The sequence below is a fragment of the Malaclemys terrapin genome, chromosome 24 (assembly GCF_027887155.1).
Source record: "Malaclemys terrapin pileata isolate rMalTer1 chromosome 24, rMalTer1.hap1, whole genome shotgun sequence".
Taxonomy (NCBI): Eukaryota; Metazoa; Chordata; order Testudines; family Emydidae; genus Malaclemys; species Malaclemys terrapin.
In genome coordinates, this window is record NC_071528.1 from 15,741,799 (window position 1) to 15,763,142 (window position 21,344).

The following is a 21,344-nucleotide window of genomic DNA, read 5'->3' on the forward strand; positions in this document are numbered from 1 at the left end:
GCTCCTGGTGTAACGCCCTCAGCCCTCCAGTCAGGCAGTGACGTTACGACGACGCTGACAGGAGCTCCAGCCTGCACTTGGCCTAGCTTTCCCCGCCAAGCACGGCTCCGGAGCCTTTGTCTCAGGCTCACGCTCCGACCTGCTTCCCTTGGCCGCAGCTGCTTTCCTTCCTTCTGTCCTGTAGAGACACCGCGCCATGCACTGCGTCTCTGCATCCAGCTGTGTCATGGAGCACCAGGCCGCTCTGGGCTGGGCATGGTGAGTCACGGCCGAGGAGCTGCCCGAAGGCAGGAAGGGGCAGGCTCTGCCCAGTCTGCCTGCGAGGGGACGGGAGAATAGAGCCCTAGAACTTGTTGGCTTGCTGATTTAAAGCCATGTGCTGTTAAGGCTGGGCCCTGAACCAACCAAATCCATTCTGAGAGCTGAGTCCCCCATTGTCCCCCCCGTCTCCCCCGCAGAAGTCTGAAGCTCTCAGACACCAAGGCTCCAGTTTAAACGACGTGAACAGAAAACCCCTCAATGAATTACCCTCAGGGTCCATGTAAGGACACACCCCACGCGCCTCAACTGCTGGGAGCTGGGGGGCGCAGCCCCTAGTCATGACCCAGCAGCAAGACGATGACATGAAAGGCAGGCCAATGCATGCTGTGATTGAATGCTGCCCCTCAAGCGGCTGACAAGGCAGAGGGCAATGGGCCAGGGTGCAGAGCCCCCCCTCCTGGGGTTAGCCAGCTCATCTCCATCTGGTTTGGAGGCCTGAGCAGAGTCAGAAGCACGGTGCTTCTCCAGCATCTCGCTGCCCAGCAAAGGCACCTCTTCTGGTGCTGCATTGCCCAAGAGCGGCTGGCTACACCCAGGGTGCCAGCCACGAGTCCCTGCCAAGCCTGGCTCAGCCCCAGGACTGCCGCAGCAGCCACACTGCACTGGGCGAGGCTCCGGGCTGGCATGTGCACCGCCGTCCAAGGAGTCTACATAAGAACGGCCGTTCCGGGTCAGACCAAAGGTCCATCCAGCCCAGTATCCTGTCTGCCGACAGTGGCCAGTGCCAGGTGCCCCGGAGGGAGTGAACCAAACAGGTAACGATCAAGTGATCTCTCTCCTGCCATCCATCTCCATCCTCTGACAGAGTCTAGGGACACTATTCCTTACCCATCCTGGCTAATAGCCATTAATGGACTTAACTTCTATGAATTTATCTACTTCTCTTTTTACCCTGTTATAGTCCTAGCCTTCACAACCTCCTCAGGCAAGGAGTTCCACAGGTTGACTGTGCACTGTGTAAAGAACTACTTCCTTTTATTTGTTTTAAACCTGCTGCCCATTCAGGTCATTTGGTGACCCCTAGTTCTTATATTATGGGAACAAGTAAATAACTTTCCCATAGTCACTGTCCCCACACTGCTAGTGCTATGTCCAGCAAGCCCATCCAGGTTGTAGCACAGCCTCATGGGTGCAGTCGGGGCTCCCGCCACACGAACCAGACCAGGGCAATGGGCCGGGGCTTGTTGGAGTGGGGTGTTCCCTCCACACTGCTCCCCAAGAGGTGCCCCCTCTGGGCTGGTGGGGAGCAGAAACCCCTGAGCTGCAGCTGTTAGAAAGATTTCAGTGGGTTTCCACACTACCGGCCTACATTTTGGCCATGACATCACGACTCACTTCCTCACCTGCTCCTGGGAACCCCCTTCCCTTACAGGCCTGGTGACCTAGCCTGCAACACGAAGTGATGAGACGCTGCAATCTCGCTGCGGGATGGACCTGTCAGCATCCAGGTGGGGCAGGCCTGGAGCAGCGCTGCCCCCAGAGAAATGAACAACCCAGGGGTGCCAGTTCTCCCTTGCTGTGACCCTTGTGAGGCCGGTGCCATGAGCCCCATGAACCGCCTGACTTGCTCTCAATCTGATACTCTCACTGTGGATGCCTCTGGCTGAGTTGCCCCACTGCCACCTCACAAGTGTGCCTGCCCGTGTCTGCCTGGGGGGTGCATGCAGCTCACTGGACAGTCAGCCCTGGCCAGCCTGTGCAACACCGCGCTGCCCTCCTGTTGTTAGGGCCCCCGCGAGAGCGCTAGCCAGTTTCCTTTATGCTCTCATTTCCCCACAGGCGCTATTTGCAATTGCCAGCTTTTCAGTCTGCTCTGCCCTGCAGCCCCTGTTCATTAAAAGCCTTTTACTGCGGCACGTGCTGGATGACTCTGGGGGGCCCCTCCCTTTGCAATCCTCAGCTCTTCCAAACCTCATTTATCACCGGCTAGTTCCAGAAAGGCCCTAAATCCAGAGGAGGCAGCCGGACGGCAGCTGGGTGCAGCAAACCACGGCTTGGCTCCTCCCCACTCAAATGAAGCACTGAACATTTGAGACGGACTATGGGATCTGTTAACACAGCCCCCAGCTAACACCAACATATGCTTCCCAGGCCCAGGAAGCGCTCCCATTTCAGCACTCAGGAGAAACCCGAGGGGGTTCCCCAGACTTCCATCTCCATCACTTGAAAATCACTTCCTTATGCAACGCGGCCGCTTTTATTACTGCTTCTCTCGCCCACTGGCAATGATTGTCGAGCAACCCAATACCGGGCTTTGCTGCTGGCAGGAGGAGTTCTGCTGACTGCAGATAACTCAGTGCGTGAGATGCATCTGCTGGCAAATGGGCTTCTTCATTATTTCTGAGGCAATGCATGTAAAGCACAGCCGGAGCGATGATTGGGGGGGGGGGCTGTTTGTATGTGAGATTAGCCTGGGCAAAAACAATCTTCAAGGTCTTCACTCCTAAAGATCTGGGCTGCACTTCCCCAAGGTAATTCACTGAGCAACTCCCACTGACTGCGGTGGGGTTTGGCTGCCAGACGCCCCACAAAGTCCCAGTCTTGGGCACCTGCCTATTTTTCAGTTCTCCCGCTGGGTTCTTAGGTGCTAGGTTTGGAGCTCTTCCTTCCCCGCCCCCATCCCAGATCACCCACCTGGAAGAGTTCTGGTTGAAACCCTTACATCTGGGGAACAAAGAGCGGCTGTGTGATTCGTCTTTCCCAGACAGGTGGCCGTGCAGCCACCAGGGCAGTGGAGGGGAGAGCAGCCGCTTCAAGAAGCCAGACGCGCCCAGACGAGCGGCTGGCAGGTGGCTTGCTAATGCCCCACATTCTCACCGTCTGACATGATCCTCATTTTAAGACGTGTTCAGAGGAAGGCCAGAGTCTTCCAAGGCTCCTTCAGCCCTGCTGTCCATGCGTCAGGATTGTAAGTGTGTCAGTTCCAGCTCTGTGTAACGCTCCCCCCTTGCACAAGCGTCTCACGACTAGCAGGTTACAGGGTCAGATGTGCTGCAGTTGGGAGTCTTGGGTACTGCCCTGAAGCACTGCACAGTGCGAGTCTCTCACGCCCGTCTGCAGGAATCAATACAGAGAAGCCGTCTGGCCTGTGTGCTACAGGACGTCAGACTCGGTGATTGAAATGGTCCCTTCTGGTCTCAGGGCAGGTCTTCACTACGGGGGGGGGTTGATTTAAGATATGCAAATTCAGCTATGCGAATAGTGTAGCTGAATTCGACCTATCGGAGCCGACTTACCCCGCTGTGAGGACAGCGGCAAAATCGACCTCCGCAGCTCCCCGTCGACGGCGCTTACTCCCACCTCCGCTGGTGGAGTAAGAGCGTCGATTCGGGGATCGATTGTCGCGTCCCAACGGGATGCGATAAATCGATCCCCAAGAGGTCGATTTCTACCCGCCGATTCAGGCGGGTAGTGTAGACCTAGCCTCAGAAGCTACAGCTGGCCTAGCCCGAGGGACAGCCAGTGTGTCTGTCACTCTGGGGACAGCAAGCAGGAGCTCGCAGCTGGCCACGGCTCAGCATAGCAGACATGACTCCTAACCGCTCCGCTCCGCCACTGACTCATTCTGCAACTGTGGGCGAGTCATTTAACCCTCTTTAGGCTTCACTTTCCCAAGCTGTACAAAGGAGCTAATCATCCCCCAGGGGCGCTGTGACGTGCGCGGTGATCCTTGAGGGACATGGCTCGGCTCAGGACACCTCGCCACGAATGTGATTTACCAGACGTAGCTAAAGGCCGTGCAATGACCCAGCCTAAGCAACACCATTGCATAAGCCCTCATGGCCCAAATCCTTTAAGAGCTCCGGGTTGGGCCTGCCTCAGCGTGACCATGGGCCGCTCCGACTGCATCCTGGAATCAGGTGAGGGGACCCCGTGGGGACTGAGCTGCAGCTGGGTGACCCAGCCCCCTCCCCCGGCAGGGCTGGGGCGATCAGCTGCTCTGTCTCTGAGGTCATGGGTTATTTTTAGTTGGAGCTGGTCTGTTTACACTCCACAGCTAGGGGGAAAGTTCTCCTCTTTAAAGCCTCCGCCCTCCCCCCTGCCCCCGGAGGATAACGTGCTGAGAGGAGGCAGTTAAATGTGCATATTGGAAAATGTTCCTCGACACAATACAAGCAGAGGCTCCGGTGAGGTTTGCCATCCCCTCTCCCGCAGTAATTTGTGATTATTACTCCTGTTTGTTTCCGGAGCACGACGGCTGTTTCTGCTCGCGGGGATGTGGCGAGACTGTGAGCGGTGGGGACAATTATGGTTACACGAGCCCTGCTCTCCTCTGCCATGGCCAGCTCCTTCCAACCCCTACCGGGAACAGCAGGCCCCAGTTCTCACACGAGCCCCCCCCTGCACTAGGAATACGAGCGCAGCAGCTGGATGTTAACTGCCCCCCAGGCTGCTCACACAGCCCACTGGGAAACACCGCAGCATCCCAGCCTCTGGGTACCGTGTGCGCCGTGCTGGGCCGATCTGCAGAGGCCTGAGTAGCCGAGGTGCTGGATCTGTTCCCCCCGCCACATGCAGCCTGCTCCGACATCACTAATGTTTGCAGCCGTGGAAAGTTATGAGCAAGACCAGGCACAGGCCCTGTCTGCTTCCATCCCCCGCCACCTCGTCTTTATCTCTGCTAGAGCATCAGCACCCAGGGGACACATCCCCCCTGCTGGGTGGCTGCCCAGCCAGGCTTGCACTGGCCCATCAGAGCCGCTCTCTAGCCCTGCAGGACCGGCCAGGACAGATAGGGAGCTACGGCAGAGGCTCATCCCTTTCGCAAGGGCCAGAGCCCGCACAACCGAGTGCTCCAGCGGGAGCAACAAGGCTGCACCATGAGGCCACGTGGCCAGCGGCTGGCGGCAGGAATAATGTCTCAGCAGGGCTGGGAGCAGTACAGGTGAGAGAGGAACCAGCCCTGCCTAGTAACAAATGGGCTGCTTCTGTCAGTCAAGCTTCCTGCGTTTCACTTCCCAGCAGGCAATGAAGATGCAACAAAGGCAGGAGGTGGGAGAAACGCTGATTACACGCACCTGGGCCACCTTGCTGGCGGATATGAATGGCTTGGCCTCAATGTGGGGCTGTGGCTGGATGGAGGCAGGGGCTGCTGCTCTGTTCTCATGCAGCGCCGGGCCTGCAAATGGAGTGTTTAATGCTGCTGGATGCGAGGGACGCTGGGGAGCAGGTCCCTCAGACAAAGGCCTCAGAACTGGGGCTTAAGGGCTGACGTCAGCCCAGCACAAAGGGCCATTACAGAGACCGGGGAGGTTGCGTTCGGGCTGGCAGCATGCAACATTCACCTCCACCAGAGAGAGCCAAACGCTCTTCGTCTGGCCAAGTCCCGCTCCCTTTCCAGCAGCAGATGGGACACAGAAGGTCAATGGCCCCATCTCAGCCCTGCAGCCAGCCTCCTGCAGAGAATCCAGGCACTCCCTCAGCCCAAGACGATGTTGGCTGCTCATTTGTCCGAAGACTTCCCTTTGCCAATGGAAACAGGATGCTTAACAGAGCCGGCCTCAGCCATGATGTTGGGCCTGGAGGGCCGAGGAGGGAGCACGGCCCATGGGTGGAAGGACGAGCCTGAGAATGGACCTGCAGGTTCTAGTCCCCTGGACTCAGCCACCCACTTGCTGGGATACCGTGGGTGAGTCATTGCCTCTGCCTTGCCTCCAGCCAGTGGGGCGATACACCCACAGTACCAGCTGCATGGGGCACCACTCTGCCACCTGATCCAACCATTAAATCAAGGGAGTGGGTGGCTGGACTGAGCAAGCTCTGCCATTCACAGCTAGGCGACTGATGAGCAGAGGGACATGGGCTCTCTGAACTGGAACAAACCAACCTGCTCTGCGACAGCGTGGGTCTCGCTCCAGAGCTCCCCCCCGCCCCACTAGTGCTGATGCACGAAGCCTTTTGCCTCAGCCTGCCTACAGCGGAAGGGATGGGGTGACCTGCTGCAGGGCCCCCCTGCCTGCATGAAAGGAAGAGAGCCTGGGCTGCAGGAGCCACCAGTGCTCTGAGCTCACGGCTTAGATTCACACACAGTAACGGGGGGGGGGGGGGGGTCCCGACCACCTGTTTCCTTCACAGTCACTCTCCCTCCCAGAGGCAACAGGGACAAGGCCACAGAGTCCCCAGGAGAGGCGGCTGCTACTGCAGCAGGCCTGAGGGTGGATTTAAGCAGGGAAGAATTGCAGCACAAAAGAAAGATTCCACCCCACCCCCGCCCCCCCGCACCAAAGACACCTGCCCTATGACTCCTGGAGGGGGGACGGACGTGCAGAGGCCAGGTGTGTTGGGGACAGTGAAAACAGCTGTAAGGGGGCCAGAGCCAGGGCCCAGCCAGCAGCATTCGTCACAGACAGGAGGACAGAGGCACAGCAGATCGGAGCAGAGACGCCCCAACGGGGGAGGAGCTGCCCTCGGTGGACAGAGCCAAAGCCAAGCCTGCCTGGCAGGGTGCTGCAGGGATCGCTGCTGCCGGGGGTATTAGAGGGGCCAGCAGAAGCCCCGTCCAAGCTGCAGCTGAGAAGGGAACAGAAAGGAGTCCAGACTATCCGCGCTGCATCTAACTCCAGAGGACACTGCAGGCAGCACTGGACGGGGCAGACACTGTGCTGCTGTTTAACCCCATCTGCCCCCACTGCACTCAGGGAGCCCCAGGCCTCTCCGGGGCGCACACACCCCCCAACTTCACCAGCTGGAGCCCAGCCAAGGGGCCCTTTGCACCAGTGACGGCAGCGCCAGCTGCCGGAGAACGCCAGAGCTGCCACCTAGTGGCTGCTGTTGCCCAGGCCGCGTGGCCCGGAGGGTCCAGGCCAGACCCTGCCCCGAGAAGGGACTCAGTAGAGTCACACTCAGGGGTTCTCCCGCCCTCAGCAGAGCCTAGCTTGTGCAATGCAAACAGCACCTGAACACACGGCCGCAGCTGGCAGTGCGGCAACAGGCAGGGCGCTCGCCAGCACGCAGAGCGGCCGTGAGACCAGAGCCACAAGCCACACAAAAGCGCCGTCCCTGGGGGCCAGACTGCAGCACCTGGCACGGGCGCAGCAGGAGCTCAGGGGCCAGCCTCGTGCAAAGCCAGCAAAACCCCGCCTGGCGCAGGACAGAGAGCAAAGCAGTTCCAAGCTGAACCCGCCAGCGCTGCTGGATAACCAGCCAGCCGGGCCGGGCGGATCCTAGGGCCCAGTGCTGGATTCCGGGCGAGAGAAGGAATCACCCCCCCGCCCCCAGGACTGAGGGCTCTTCGGCTGGCCCCCACGGGAACCAGGGAGCTGAAGACAAGTTGGGGCTGCGCCCTGAGCGTTTCATTAGAGCTCTCCTGCCTCCCGGCGCTGCTCCCACAGCCAGAGGCTGGAGGCCCCTGGCTGACACATGCAGGACACGGCCCACTCAGGATGGACCAGGGCCACTGGCTCATCTGGATCCGCCCACTGGGCACCAAGCCCCGTCCCCTGCTTCCTCCCTCACCCGTCTTCCCCATGCTGCAGACGTGGCCAGGCCCAGGGGGTCCCATTTGAACCCACTGGGGGCAGCTCTCCCCAGAGCTATTGGCTCCAGCCCAGACCTTCCTTCTGGGGAAGTCCCTGTCCTTGGGCCGCCTGCCCTGACCCTGCCGGACAGGCCCAGGGAGCCTCCTGGGATGGACCCAGGACATGGCTCCCGTTCTGTGTAGGACTCGCCCAACCCTGCCGCCTGCCTGCAGCACGCTGGGGAACACCAGTGCCCCGTGCCAACCCCTCACCCGACCAGCACGGGAGCAGAGGGGGTGGGGGAAGGGAAGAGGGCCTGTTCCACGCCCAGAAAAGGGCCCGAGAGCCCCGCTCCAGGCTCGCCCAGCTTCAGGGACTGACGCCAGGCCAGACACACCCAGCGTGGCGGTTAGAGCAGCGGGTTAAGGCAGGAGGTTTCTGCAGAGGTGGTGCAGGCTCCGGTGCACCCTCTGCCGTGTGTCTGTGGGGAGCACCCCCAGCGCCCACTGCTCCACACGGCCACGCCCCCCTGTGCCTGCCAGGGATGGCGAGATGTTTGAAATGCTGAACTGGGTTCTGTCTCCATAGCAACCAAACCAGGGAAGCCCTCAAAGAGGTGGGGGTGGGGAGCTGGGGTTGAGAGAGTGAAAAGAATTGAGTGTGCAAAGCACGTGGGAGACTGTAGCCAAAGGGGGAGAGAAACGGGGGTGAGAAGGGCACTGGAAGGTCGTCCCAAGCTGGCCAGGATCGGTGATGCAGCCACTCCCCCAACTGGGGATTCAGGCCGCCCTCAGTCACGGCACTGGCACAATCAGCGTGTTCAGTGCCCAGAGGAAGGAGGGTCTCGTGACTAAGGCACTACCCACCGCATGGCAGAGTGCTGCCAGCCCGGCCCCCGCCGCCCTCAACGCCTCCCTGCACATTGCAGCCATTCGAGCCTGGACCGAGCCCCCTGCCCTGATCTCCCTGCCCGAGGCTCTTGTACCCCCCTTTCGGCCCGAGGACACTACGAGCCGCTGTTCAAGGCAGGCTCCGGCCGCAGCCCCACTGCAAGACCCTGCTGGGAGACGGGTGGAGGAATTCCCGCGGGGGGCAGAGCTGATGAAAGCAGATTTCAAGCCAGGGAGGGATGGGAGAAGGAAGAATCGGCCCGAGGCCTGTAAGCGCGTTTCGCAGAGGCCACTGACAGTCACCAGGCAAGGTGCTTTCTGTGGACCTGGGCAGGGTCCATTCCCAGCCTGAGACAGGCCGCTCCCCCCTCTCCTAGCCAGGCTGCATGGAATCAACGCTGCACTGACTGAACGGGAGGCTCGTTTCCCACACGTGCCCTGGTGCTCAGGGAGCCGGAGGGATTGAAAAGGCGGCTGAACAAAGCACCAAGACGAAACTCCATGATCAAACCTGCTGTCACAAGTGCTGGGGGAAGATGAAGAGACGCGCTCAGCAAAGAGACTTCAGAAGGCAGAGAGGGGAGGGGAACCGCCGACAGGAGAGACGACACAAAGGCAGCATCAAAGCCCTCACCAGAGCAGCCTGGCCAGGGAGGAGTCTCATTACTCTCGCGCCGAGGGGTTTGCTGGGGAAATCAGCACACGGCGCTGGGGCCATGTTCCGTATTCGGAGAGCGATCAGCGCTGGGGCCATGTTCCGTATTCGGAGAGCGATCAGTGCGGTTCCAACAGCCGCCCGAGCCCGCGAGTCGCCCTGTCTACAAGGCAGGCCCTCGAGGTCCTCTTCATTCCCGGGGAGCCGGGCGAAGGGGGCTGCCCAATTCAGACACGTCCTGATGGCCAGTCTGGCCACACCTCTCTAGCCACATGGCCCCAGTCATCCAAGCTCCTCGCCTGCTGCCCCAGGTGGAGCTGCACCAGCGGCTGTGCAGAGGGGATGTGCCCTGGGGATTCACATGGCAAACCTGTGCCAGGATGGGCATATGGACCCGGCTCTGGGGCAGAGAACAGGCCCGAGGTGGCTGAGACGCCCGACTGGTGCGGGACTCAGAGGGGGCGAGTGGCCCCCCCAGAATGGGATGCAGCTTTGCAGAACCGCTGCCCTGGCACCATGACAGCAGGGACCGGGGCAGACTCCGGCTAGGAGAACCTGTTTGCTATTTGGACCACGCCCCTGAAACAAAACTGGGTGCAGAGTCCCTGATCCAGCTCGATATGCCAGGGTGAAACCGAGCCCTCATTCCGAGCAACAGCCCTTGGACAAGACGCCAGTCCCCCGAGCCAGGAGAGTCCAGACACCCAGTTATTTATTGCAAATAAATATTTCTTGGGGGCAGGGAAGAGGTGAGTCACAGAAAACATCCCCCCCATCACCAAAGCAGAAATCACTTCCCTTCCTGCCGGGCCCCCCACCATAGAGCTGCGCTTAGTTCTGAGGCTCCAGAGGGAAGCACATTCCCTGATGGTGCACACACCGCCCCGCCCCCCCAAGGTTAAAGTTCGCTGAGCCTTGTGCACTTGGCCAAGTCCTCACGCTGGGACATCCGGGGCCATTCTTGGTGCAAGAGTCACTTATTCATTGGGCGGGGTGCAAACCAGCAGCATCCATTCTGCAGCGTCCAGTGGGGGTGTCAGGGAGGGAGGGAGCAGAATCCAACCTGCTGTGGGTTGTTCAGAGCTAAGGATATTTGCTCCCGAGATGGCCAGGGAATCCTGTTCAGATGTGAATCAAAGACCTCTGACCTGGTCGAGTTGGATACTGCGATTGAAACCAGCCTCCGTTCCTGGAAGGGAAGAGGGGCCCGTGATGGTCCCGTGGCTGACTGGGGCTGGGGAGCCGTCTGGAGCTGCAGGTCAGGGGACAGATCTGAAACGTGGCTCAGAGGGACCTCGGGATAAACAGGGTTCGGATAACGGGACACACAAATTAGGAGGAAGGGAAATTATCACAAAACACGCCAGACCAGCCTCCCTGATGGAGCCCCTCCCCTGGCTCTATTAGCTGTTACCCTCTCAGACCACCGCCAGCCGGGCCAGGAAGCCAGGGGCCAAGCTGACCTTGGCTCAGGGCTTTCAGACTCCGACTTGGGGAGAAGCTGCCCATCTAAACAAGAGGGAGTGGCAGGGACCAGCCCTGGGAAGGGTGGGAGCAGGTGAGAAACCGAGAATCACCATGAGCAGGAGCAGCTCCCCAAGGGAGAAGAGTTTGGATCCCTCCTTTGGGCATGGGGGGCTGAGGAGTGACACCCCTTGAGCCCCATCCCGCCCAGGTCAGGCCGAAGGATGGGCCAGAGCAGCTGAGTTTCTGGAGGGGAGGGAGAAGGGGTTACACTGGCAGAGCGATCCCCCTCCCTTCAAACACCAACATCAAGTCAGAAACTTCCACATCAACCTCCCCCGCCGCGTGGTCTCCAGGGGCTAGGAAGAGCTCTGGGCAGCAACTCCCCAGCTGTAAGCGCCTGGGGCTCTCACTTCTCCTCGGCCACCCGTCTCTGCTGCCGACGCGCCTTCTTCTGCAGCTTCCTCTTCAGCCGAAGCTGTTTCTTCTCCTGCAGCGTCTGCTGGACCCTTTCGCGGAACTGCTTGTTCTTCCTCTTAATCTTGGCCAGCTCCGCCTTCCTCTTTGCCTCCACGTCCGGGTCCTGCAAGGGCAGACGCCAAGAAACTGACGACATGCAGCGGGGTTCTGTCAGCCCTGCCCCCACCCAAAGGACCCTGGCATTCCCCAGCTGCCCATCTGTCTCCAGAGACCACGTGCCCTGGTTATTTGTGCACTCTCGCTCTGCTTCCTCACCCTGCTTGACCATTCTCCACCCCAGAGGAGAGGGCTGTGGTCCAAATCTGGGGCGGGGTGTAAGGACTCCTGGGTTCTATTCTCGGCTCTGCCACTGCCTTGTGCACAAATCTGGGCAAGTCCCTTCCCCTCTCTGGTTCTCCTATCCCAGCCTTGGACCTCCTCCGCTTTCCTAGCGCTGCTCCATGCTGCCGCTCCCCTCCTCTCTCAGCTGCCCGTTCTGACCCCCCACTGGGGGCCGAGGGGGGCTGCAGAGTAACGTCCTGTCAAGCCCACCCTGCTCTTTGAAGCACAACTGACTCTGGAGAGGAATGGGACACCAGGTCTGAAGGACGTAATGGGACAACCCATTTGTCAGTAGCTCTTCATCATTCTCCTTTCAAGGCGAACAGAAGCTGCTCAAAGGGGAACGAGGCAGACAGACTGCAGGAGTGAAGGGGGGGATGGGTGTCTTGTGCTGTGCGACAGGTCAGTGCTTGTCCTGGTACCTGGCGGCAGTGGCTGGAGGGCATCACTCACCTTTCCTTCCAGGATCATTTGCTTCCGCTTATTTATTTCCTTCTTCTCATCAAAATCAGTCGCCTCCAGTTTCTGCCAAAGCAAAAGACAAAAGCGCGATGAGAAGCCAGGCAGTAGGACCAGCAGCAAGGCTCTGAGGAGGGTCGCAGGCCTGAGCAGAGCTCTGCCGGACTTGGCAGACCCTCGCTCCAAAGCCCAGGTCCCCAGCGCACTGCCGAGCAGGCCAATATCACCAGATGGGCACACCTTAGAGATGGGGAACAGCAAACCTGGGTCCCTGCCCCAGCATTTGCATTACAAAAGCTCATGTCCTGCACAGGCCTCCTCTAGAAAGGGGAATGAGTCCCGAGCCCTCCACACAGCTGCATATCCAAAGCGAGGGCTGCACACCCTGCCGAAGCTAAACGCCCCTCGCGGGTTAGAGGGGAAGCGTTTCCTGGTCAGAGGAAGCCGGCTCCCCGGCCAGGGCGCCCCACGCTCCGGTCACTTACGATTTCACACTCCCTCCTGGCGACGTTCACCTGGGTGAGGATGCTGAGTACCGCACGCTCCTCCACCGAGAACTCCTGCAGCTTCGTTTCTAAATCAGGACACAAGACACACGGACAGCTCAGAGACTGGTACGAGAGCAGGGGCCAGCCCCTCCGCTGGAGGGAGATCAGGGTCATTACTGACTCAGAGCGCCCCGGAGAACTTTCCCCTTGCTATCACTGGGGATAATGGGACCAAATACACGGGACCAACCCCCACACAGCGACCAGAATGAGAGACCGCCTTAGTCTCTTCACCCAACCGCCCTACGGAGAGCCAGGCTGCCAGGACTCCCCAAAGCAGGGCTGCTTCAACTGCAGGCAGGAGCCTTCTCCACTTCCTGAGGAGCACTGCACAGCCTAGCTAGGAGCTGCTGTCCACAGCTGCCACCCTCTGTCTCAGGGTGGGGAGACGCAGCCCTTGCTAAGCCCTCTGCAATCCCGCCGGGTGCGAGGCGCTACGTACCAGTCGTACTAGAGTATCAGAGACCAGAAGGTTTGGTTCCCGGGGCGGCTCCCGCCCTGGGGGAGACACGGAGCTACTAGATTTGCCGGGCCTCGGCTGCAAAGCCAGGGGGGAGAAGCTGTTTTTCTGATACTAGAAGGCTCCTGGGCCGTAGGCTCTGTCGGAGAGGCCGTGGCTGCAACCACGCCTGCGCTGATGCTCTCCACTTACTGATCTGCTCCTCAATGGCATGCACCAGGTGGATGTCGTACTGCGTCACCAGCGTGATGGCGAGTCCGTGCCGGCCTGAGGGATGGGAACCAGAACCAGGCGCTGGTGACTAAGTGAACTCTGATGAGCAGTGATCCCCAGACTAACCCTCCCCCAGGCCCCACTCGCCTCCAGGAATTAGCACAGGTGCACTGTGGAGAGGGGCAGTGAGGAGAAGGGTCTTCCATTTGCTCAGAGGCAGGTTACCGGCTGCTGTCCGAGGTGGGATACCAGCCAAGACGAGTCAGCGCTGTGAGCGGTGGTGGCAGGACGCTGGATCAGTGGCCTACTCTGATCTAGGAGCTAGAACTGCCTAACAGCCACCAGGGGTAAGTGGCCTGTGATATACACGAGGTCAGCCAGAGGGTCTAATGGTCCCCCCTTTCTGGTCTTAAACTGGATGAAAGGAGGAATCGGGCAAGAATCCCATCACCGGGTCTCTGCTTTGAACCGTGGCACTACCCGACCCGTGCCTCTCGCTGGCTTTCCTTCCTCACCTGCACGGGCCGTCCGGCCTACCCGGTGGATGTAGATTTTCGGCAGGCCTGGGGTGTTGTGGTTGATGACAACTTGGACTGTTGGAATGTCTAAGCCCCTGGAGCGCAGCAAAGAAAAGGGGGTTGAAGAGGTAGCAGTGGGGCATCTCCTGTTCTCAGCGTTCCCCGAGAGCCCTTGGAGACTCGACACCCACGGGGCCTGCAGTGACCAGCCCGAGCCGATTCCAGGGACTCAACCGTCTCCTCATATAGTCCTCAGGATCAGGGACCAAGACAGCCTGCCCCTGCGTGTCACTCTGCAGCCCAGTCAACTGCCTGCCGTTCCCCTCGGGGCCCAGCGGGCTACCCAGCCCCTCTCACAAGGCAGCTCTATCAGCACGTGAACTCACAGGTTACAGCGTGAAAAGGCAGGGGATGAACAGAGAATCCAGCTACAGCAGGTACATAAGCGAGTTCCAGGGTGTTCCCTAACCCTGGGCCATGACTGAAGGGAACAATCCCCTGCCCTGACCCAGACAAGACCTTCGAGCTCCCCTCTCGCAAACCCCACCCCACAGCTCTTGGGTGGTTCTGCTGCTTAGGAAACTCGCTAGAGCTCTGTAGCTGCAGAGAGCAGCTTCCCCTTCTCCTACCTGGCAGCCACGTCAGTGGCGATGAGGATCTTAAAGACGCTGGACTTGAATTTTGCTAAGGCTGCAAAGCGCTGCTTCTGCAAAGGGAGGAGGAGTCTGGATGAAGCCGCATGCCCTGCACAGATTTCTGGCTTCAGGGAAAACAGCTATCAGCAAAGAAGTGTGCATCCCTGACCAGGCTGGCAGAGGGCAGGCGAGGAGTGAGGGACCTCAGGTGGGTTTCTGAACCCAGCACAGCACCCACCTGGCTTGTGCCCAGCAATGCCCCTTCCTTAGGGAAGAGAACAAGAGTCACCCCCTGAATGCCCTCGCTCAACGGATAAATGTGTGAAAACCTGAGGCCTTCATTCCGCAGCATAGCCAAGATGTGTGCGTGCCCTAGCACCCCACTGCGCAGCCCTGCTGGGTCACTCACCTGCTTCATCATGGAATGCAAAGCCACTGACGGGAAGTTGAACTTCTTCAGCATCATGTTCAAGATCTGGCAGTTCCTTAAAAACAAGAGACGTTTCCCAGTTACATATCTAGTCCTTGGGGAAGCCGATGGCCTAGAACAGAGCCTCCCATGACCCAGGTACACAGTGCCTCGGCTATGCTGGCAAACAGAATGCCTATCCCACGCTTGGCACTCACTCACAGGCGGCCACTGGACTGGCTGTTAAAGGTTGGTCAGGACACTAGGGGGAGCCCAGACTCTCTGAAGAGCACTGTGGGATTTCCTCTAGGACAGTCACATCTTGGGTTAAACCCCTGCAACTGGACTCACTCAAGGGAAGGAAATGGGGCAACAATCACAGAATCACAGCAACTTCTGGCCCTACTCCATCCCTCCATGGTGCCCTATACTGGAGAGCCCCAGGAGGACGCAGCACAGCAGTGCCCAATGCAGCTGGAGACCGTTGTGACCACAGCCCCTCTCTACACTGTTGGGTCGGGACTAAGCAGGTCAGTGGAGATACTCAGACTTGGCCCTTCCATAGCGTGCTGTTTCCTGGCACTGGGAAGCACTCACCTCCCGGGAGCTAGGAAAGGGCTCGGACCCCACTGGAGTGCCTGGACTAGGGCAGCACGTGCCTTTCTGGCTTTACTATTGTTAGCGGGGAGTTTGGGGTCTGAGCTACCGAAGCCTAAACATTACTATGGCCCTGGCTTCCGACTCACTTGCAGGTGCTGGTGAAGATGATGATGGACCAGTCCTCGTGCTCATCCTGGAAGGTCTGGATTAAATGGACGAGGTACGCGTCCTTGACTTTCTCCGGCACGAGCAGGTAGCGCTGAACCAGCTCGTCCACAGTCCGCACTCTGTTTGGGAGGGGAAGGAAAGGGACATTATCCTGAGATGGGTCAGATTTGGGGGAGGTGAAGGATACAGTGGGGAGATGGGGTCACGTGCAGAGGGGAGAATGAAGCCGGTTAAGTTAGACAACTGCCCAGGATTCTCGTAAGAGGCCCAATTGCTGCCAGTCCCGCCTGTGTTTTACTAGTGGGACTAAATAAAACATAAATACAAATCTAAAACACCAAAAAGCCTGGGGAGGTGGCAGCCTGTCTGACTGGCTCCCCAGCTCCTGATGCCGGGGACTCCAGGGCAGCCCGACTCCTTTAATTTACATTAAATATCTCTGATGGCTCACAGTTTGTGGGGTCAAAATACAATAAAGGCAAAGGGGAAGTGACAATTTCAGCCATATTCAGCTCTGCCCTAGTCACCCAGCTGCTGGTGCCACCTTCCCTGGCAGACCACCCGGTGCAGCCAAGCACTGGGGAAGCCGGACAAAAGAAGCGAGGTTCAGTATGTCCAGTACCAAGTCCCCACCACCTAACAGCACAGGGTGTGACTGGGACCGAGTGGTTAATGGGGAGAGAAGTATCGACCATTCCCAATACTGCCAAGGCAGTCATGAGGTGAAGCCCAATGCGCCGACATTCACAGCCTCCCTGCTGTATACTGGGAGGGGGGACACCACAGGAAACAGCAGGAGACTTACTCGGCCTGAGACTCCCAGAAGAAGGGTTTGTTCATGGCGAGACTCTTCAGCTCGTTCAGCGTGTCTGTCAGCGTAGCACTAAAGAGCAGCGTCTGCCTGGTCGCTGGAACAGCTCCCAGAATCACCTCCAGGTCCTTGGTGAAGTCAGTACAGCCCTGTTCCAGCAGCCGGTCAGCTTCGTCCAAAACCTTCAACACGTGGCCGAAAACAAGCAACACAAGCCAGGCTGAGAGGAGCCGCACCACCCAGGAGCGGGATGGTCCCGATGAGGCAGCCCAGCCTCCAGCCAGGAACTCCAGAGTTCCAACCCAGGCTCTGACATGGATTCTGTGGCCGTGCCTGAGGCCCAGAGACTGCGATTTAGTTTCCCCACCTGTAACCCAGGGAGGATAATCCTCACACGCTGTAACAGATATCAACACTTGCACAATAATGTGCTATCGAGTGTGAGCACCACATGGAGCCACAACCAAGGTACGACAGAAGACTGGACAAGGGAGACTGTTCCACAGCAACACAATAATGATGCCGAACACAATCTACCCCATACATAGTCTACAACACTTCTGAGCCCCCCAAACGCTCCACCATATTGAAGTTACAGGGCAGGGGGCGAAGTTTCCAAACCCAGCTGAGACGGTGGCTATATGAAGGAATTCACGCCTGAGGTGTGCGACAAGGAGACTGAAGCGAAGGGTTACAGGCAAGACAAAAGAGAGGCTTTTGCATGAACGATGGAGAGAGACTGGGGCACAGAGAGGCTGTCTCCACTAACGCAGACACCATCTGTATTTCAGCACCTAGATACAATGGTGAAGGGCTCCTCACAAGTGCCATTGACTCATTCTCCAGAGCCCAGGTCCCCTTGTGTGACAAGCTGGTGCATTTGCAGGCTCCAGCTGTTGGATCTGTGACTGTTCAGCCCGTGGAAAACTCAAGCATCCGCAGCACCTGGCCCAGCCCGGCATCTTGTTCCCCACACACAGGAACTCACTTTAGATGCTCCCATGTCTAGAAAGGGAGACGGTCACAGCGGGAAAGGAACTGAAGCGCTGCCTTACCAGGAACTTTATCTTTCTGAGGCTGAAGGTGTTGGAGCTGCGGAGATGATCAGCCAGCCGGCCAGGCGTGGCAATGACAACATGAGGCTTACGGGAGAGTTCCAGAGCCTGGGCCACCATGTCTGGAAAAACAACACCAAGGGAGCAAAGTTATACGCCCCAGGCCGGGATCTGGGAGAGCAGCCAGCCTGCTGGAGAGGTCTCCTCTCACAGGCCTCATTCTACAAGATGCAGTCGGTGTGAGTTGAGGGCACCGAACAAGGGGAACGTGGGACGCTCCCCATCTCCCAGGGCCGGACACTAAAACCAGGCATTGCATAGAGGAAGAAGTCCAGGGAACCACGGTGACAAAAAGGCTTCCTCTTAAACCCAGCGACTATTTGGGACTTTCCAGCATCATTTATTTACCAAGGATCATTAAACTTTGGCCCTTTCCAGCCGGGCTCTCTCCAGCTACTTCATGTTGCAATGAAACAACAAATGAAGCCGGGATTTTTAAAGGAGCGTTTGAAAATTCCAGCCTGAGGAAGCTGGAGACACCTTCCTCATTTCATGAGCGTCGGTCCAACACATCCTAGGCAGAGGAGGACAACTCTACGGCAGAAGAATGTCGCGTCTGAGGGAGAAAGTCGCTCACTTAAACCCTGATACTGGATACCAGGTGATACACAAGGACTGATGACAACGACATTGTTTTTTCTTTAAAATGCTTGCCTCGTCCCTAGCAAGAGGCTGGGCCCCTCAAGCAGAGATGGGCACCCAAACGTTGCTTAACTTGGCAGTTTACTAAGAGGCACTTGAGGGCTGCTATTTGTTTCTTAATGAACAACAAATCCCACAGCCATCAACCGTTATGTCTGCTCAGGTTGTCCCTTCAATGGCAAAGTACACCAGCAACAAAACCTTAAAGCTGATTAGTTTTGCCCTCTCCTTGTGATTGCTGGGAAGGGACAGTCACACGTCAAATACGGAGAAATCTGTTAATGGACAAAAGAAACACTGTATCTTGGTGCATTTCAGGTGAGCGTAAGGTTTTACTGGAACTAGAGAATTCCGCACCTTCTGGACAAGCACAGTTTCCCTAAAGCCACCTTTTCCTCCAGTCACCGCACAGACTTCAGAGCCATCAGTGCTCTGAAACTGCACAGCCCCTTAAAGTGGATCAGACACGTAACTGTGCCGTGTCTTCTCAGAGGCCAGTTTATAACCAGCACACACATACCCATCCCTCCAACGATGATGCAGTCCTTCAAGCCAAGTGGCTTCCCCAGAACACGGAATTGTTCAGCAATCTGATAGGCCAACTCCCTGTCAGAGAGAAAGAAAAAGGGGGAAAAATAGAACATAGAAATATCAGAGTTATATTTATTACCCTTGTCAGGGATGGCTGGTCCCCGAAAAGAGAATCAAAGCCCAGTCTTCCTGTGATGAAAACGAGCCCACCTCAGCCCATGTGTGAGCAGTTACCGGATAGCCAGCCTCCTCATAAGCATCTGGGCCTCCGAAGGCTCCCAGAATGCAGTTAAAAGGAGGCGCTCCCAGAGACACCAGCAGGGGAATGTGGCTACCTGTTAAGCTCTCCCAATCCAGGGAGAAAAGGACTAAGGTAAAAGGGGCCCGGGAAGAAGGGAGCTGGTTGGAGACCGCAGTTGGCCTGAATTAACAAGCGCTACCCAAGGAGGAGGCCTGTGGGTCTCCTATGCCAAGGAGGAAGAAGCCTGACAGGAAATCCCCTCAGCCCAAGGGGGGCTGGGAAGACCTCTGATCCTGAGGGGAGCTCTTTTGGGGGAAGCGGAATTGAACTGCACCCCAGGAGAAGGGGATTATTGTTTAACGATTCTGGATGCAGGTCGTTTCCTTCTGAATCCCAGGAGACGGGATTAATGAGGGGATGATGCTGGCAGGGCCTTGCCATATCATGAAGGGCGCTCTGGGGCAGCACAGTGCCATGCTCGTGTGTTCAGAATATGGAAGAACAGGAATGCAGGGAAATGACAGCTGGAGCCAGGAAAATTGTTTAACCAATATATCCCTCCCTTTGGCTGATAGAAAAACATCTACTAAAACACCATGGTTACACTGTGTTCCCACTGCAGGAGATCAGTGACTAGAGACTGAAAAGACTGGGGTTGTTTACCCCAGAAAGACAAATAACAGGATAAGATTAAAGTGCAATGGTTTAGGAAAATGCATTTCTCTTGTCCTGTTCTCAACACCGAAACTATGGAACAGTCAAAGGAAAAGGCAGCGAATTCAAAACTGCAAATACTTTTTCAGTCCGGTGCCTGATTACACTGTTGGAACTCATTGCCACAGGATGTCATTGCAATGAAGAATTTACTAAAAGTCAAAGGAAAATTAGTTTATATGGATAACAAGAATATCTGGAATTATAGCCAATACAAAACAGTTTTGGAAGGGATAAAAATCCATGCTTCAGGGTTAGACCCATCTCTAACTATTAGGCATAAACCCTTCATGGGAGGCAGATTATACCAATCCACTACAGAGGGATTTCTTGCACCTTCCTCTGAAGCATCTACTCCTGGCCACTGTCAGGGCAAAGACACTGGACAACATGGGCCATCAGTGTGAGTCAGTAGAGCTATTCCACAGACTCAAACGCACCCTCCACCTCCATGACTAGGCCCCGCTGACAGATGAGGTTCTGTTATCTCCCTGCTGATGGAGCAACATGAACACCTGAGGCAAGAACCTTCCTGAGCCTCTTACAGGTGATAACGGGATTTGTTAGAAAGCCGGTGAAATGAAGCGACACAATTCAGCCTTACCGTGTGGGTGTCAGCACCAGGCAGAATATACCATAGGGATCCTCAGAGAGTTTCTGCAGGACCGGCAGGACGAACGCAGCTGTCTTGCCGCTGCCGGTCTTGGCGCAGCCCATGCAGTCGCGACCTGCGTGCAAGAGACCAGAGTGGCCAGGTGAGCGTGTACCCAGGGTGCAGAGACCTGGCTCCAAATGTGCGCAGCCCTGGGAAAGGCCCTTCACTCCCATCCCCTCCCCCAACTCAGCCCCCATGGCCAGGGGACGTTTTCAGCCCAAGACACAGGGGATAAGATTGGGGGGGGGAGGGAAAGACCCAGAGGCCTCGCTGGGGGGTGGGAGGGAGATGCAGGGGGAGGGGACTGAGGGGGGCATTGGGCTGGGGGGGTGTAGGGGCCCCGGTGGGGGGAGGGGACTGAGGGGGGCATTGGGCTGGGGGGGTGTAGGGGCCCCGGTGGGGGGGAGGGGACTGAGGGGGGCATTGGGCTGGGGGGGTGTAGGGGCCCCGGTGGGGGGGAGGGGACTGAGGGGGGCATTGGGCTGGGGGGGTGTAGGGGCCCCGGTGGGGGGGAGGGGACTGAGGGGGGCACTGGGCTGGGGGGGTGTAGGGGCCCCGGTGGGGGGAGGGGACTGAGGGAGGCACTGGGCTGGGGGGGGTGCAGAGGCCCCGGTGGGGGGCACTGGGCTGGGGGGGGTGTAGAGGCCCCGGGGGGGGGGGGAGGGAGGGAGGGGGCGGGGCCCAGCTCCGCTTACCCTGCAGGATGGGCGGGATGCAGGCGGCCTGCACCGGGGTGGGGCGGCCTATGCCCAGCTGCTGCGCCTGCGCCGCCAGCCAGGCCGCCAGCCCGAGCCCGCGGAAGCTGGACATGCCGCCGGGACAGGGACCGCGTCGGAACGAGCCTCACCGGCGCCTCGCACGCCACAGCGCCCACTTCCGGCGCCAGCAATATACGTCACCAGCCCCTCTCTTTCCCATTGGCTCCCAGTTCTCAGTCCATAGGAAAAACTACGACTCCCAGTGTGCCCCGCTCCGCACCCACTTCCGGTGCCGCGGTGTTTTACATCACCACCCCTCGCAGCCCTATTGTTCGCCGG

General features: G+C 58.2%; 1 protein-coding gene across 1 annotated transcript; it reads right to left on the bottom strand.

Moving 5' to 3' along the window:
- Positions 1-10,071: 10,071 nt before the first annotated feature.
- DDX49 (DEAD-box helicase 49) lies at positions 10,072-21,185 on the bottom strand. Its single transcript, XM_054013794.1, has 13 exons — positions 21,003-21,185; positions 20,257-20,380; positions 18,687-18,772; positions 17,465-17,586; positions 16,404-16,591; positions 15,577-15,717; positions 14,831-14,906; positions 14,416-14,492; positions 13,784-13,881; positions 13,248-13,322; positions 12,533-12,621; positions 12,042-12,113; positions 10,072-11,370 (listed from the first exon to the last, which is right to left on the bottom strand). Exons 1-13 carry the CDS (start codon positions 21,115-21,117, stop codon positions 11,197-11,199), a joined length of 1,437 nt encoding a protein of 478 aa, XP_053869769.1. The 5' UTR covers positions 21,118-21,185; the 3' UTR covers positions 10,072-11,196.
- Positions 21,186-21,344: the final 159 nt, after the last annotated feature.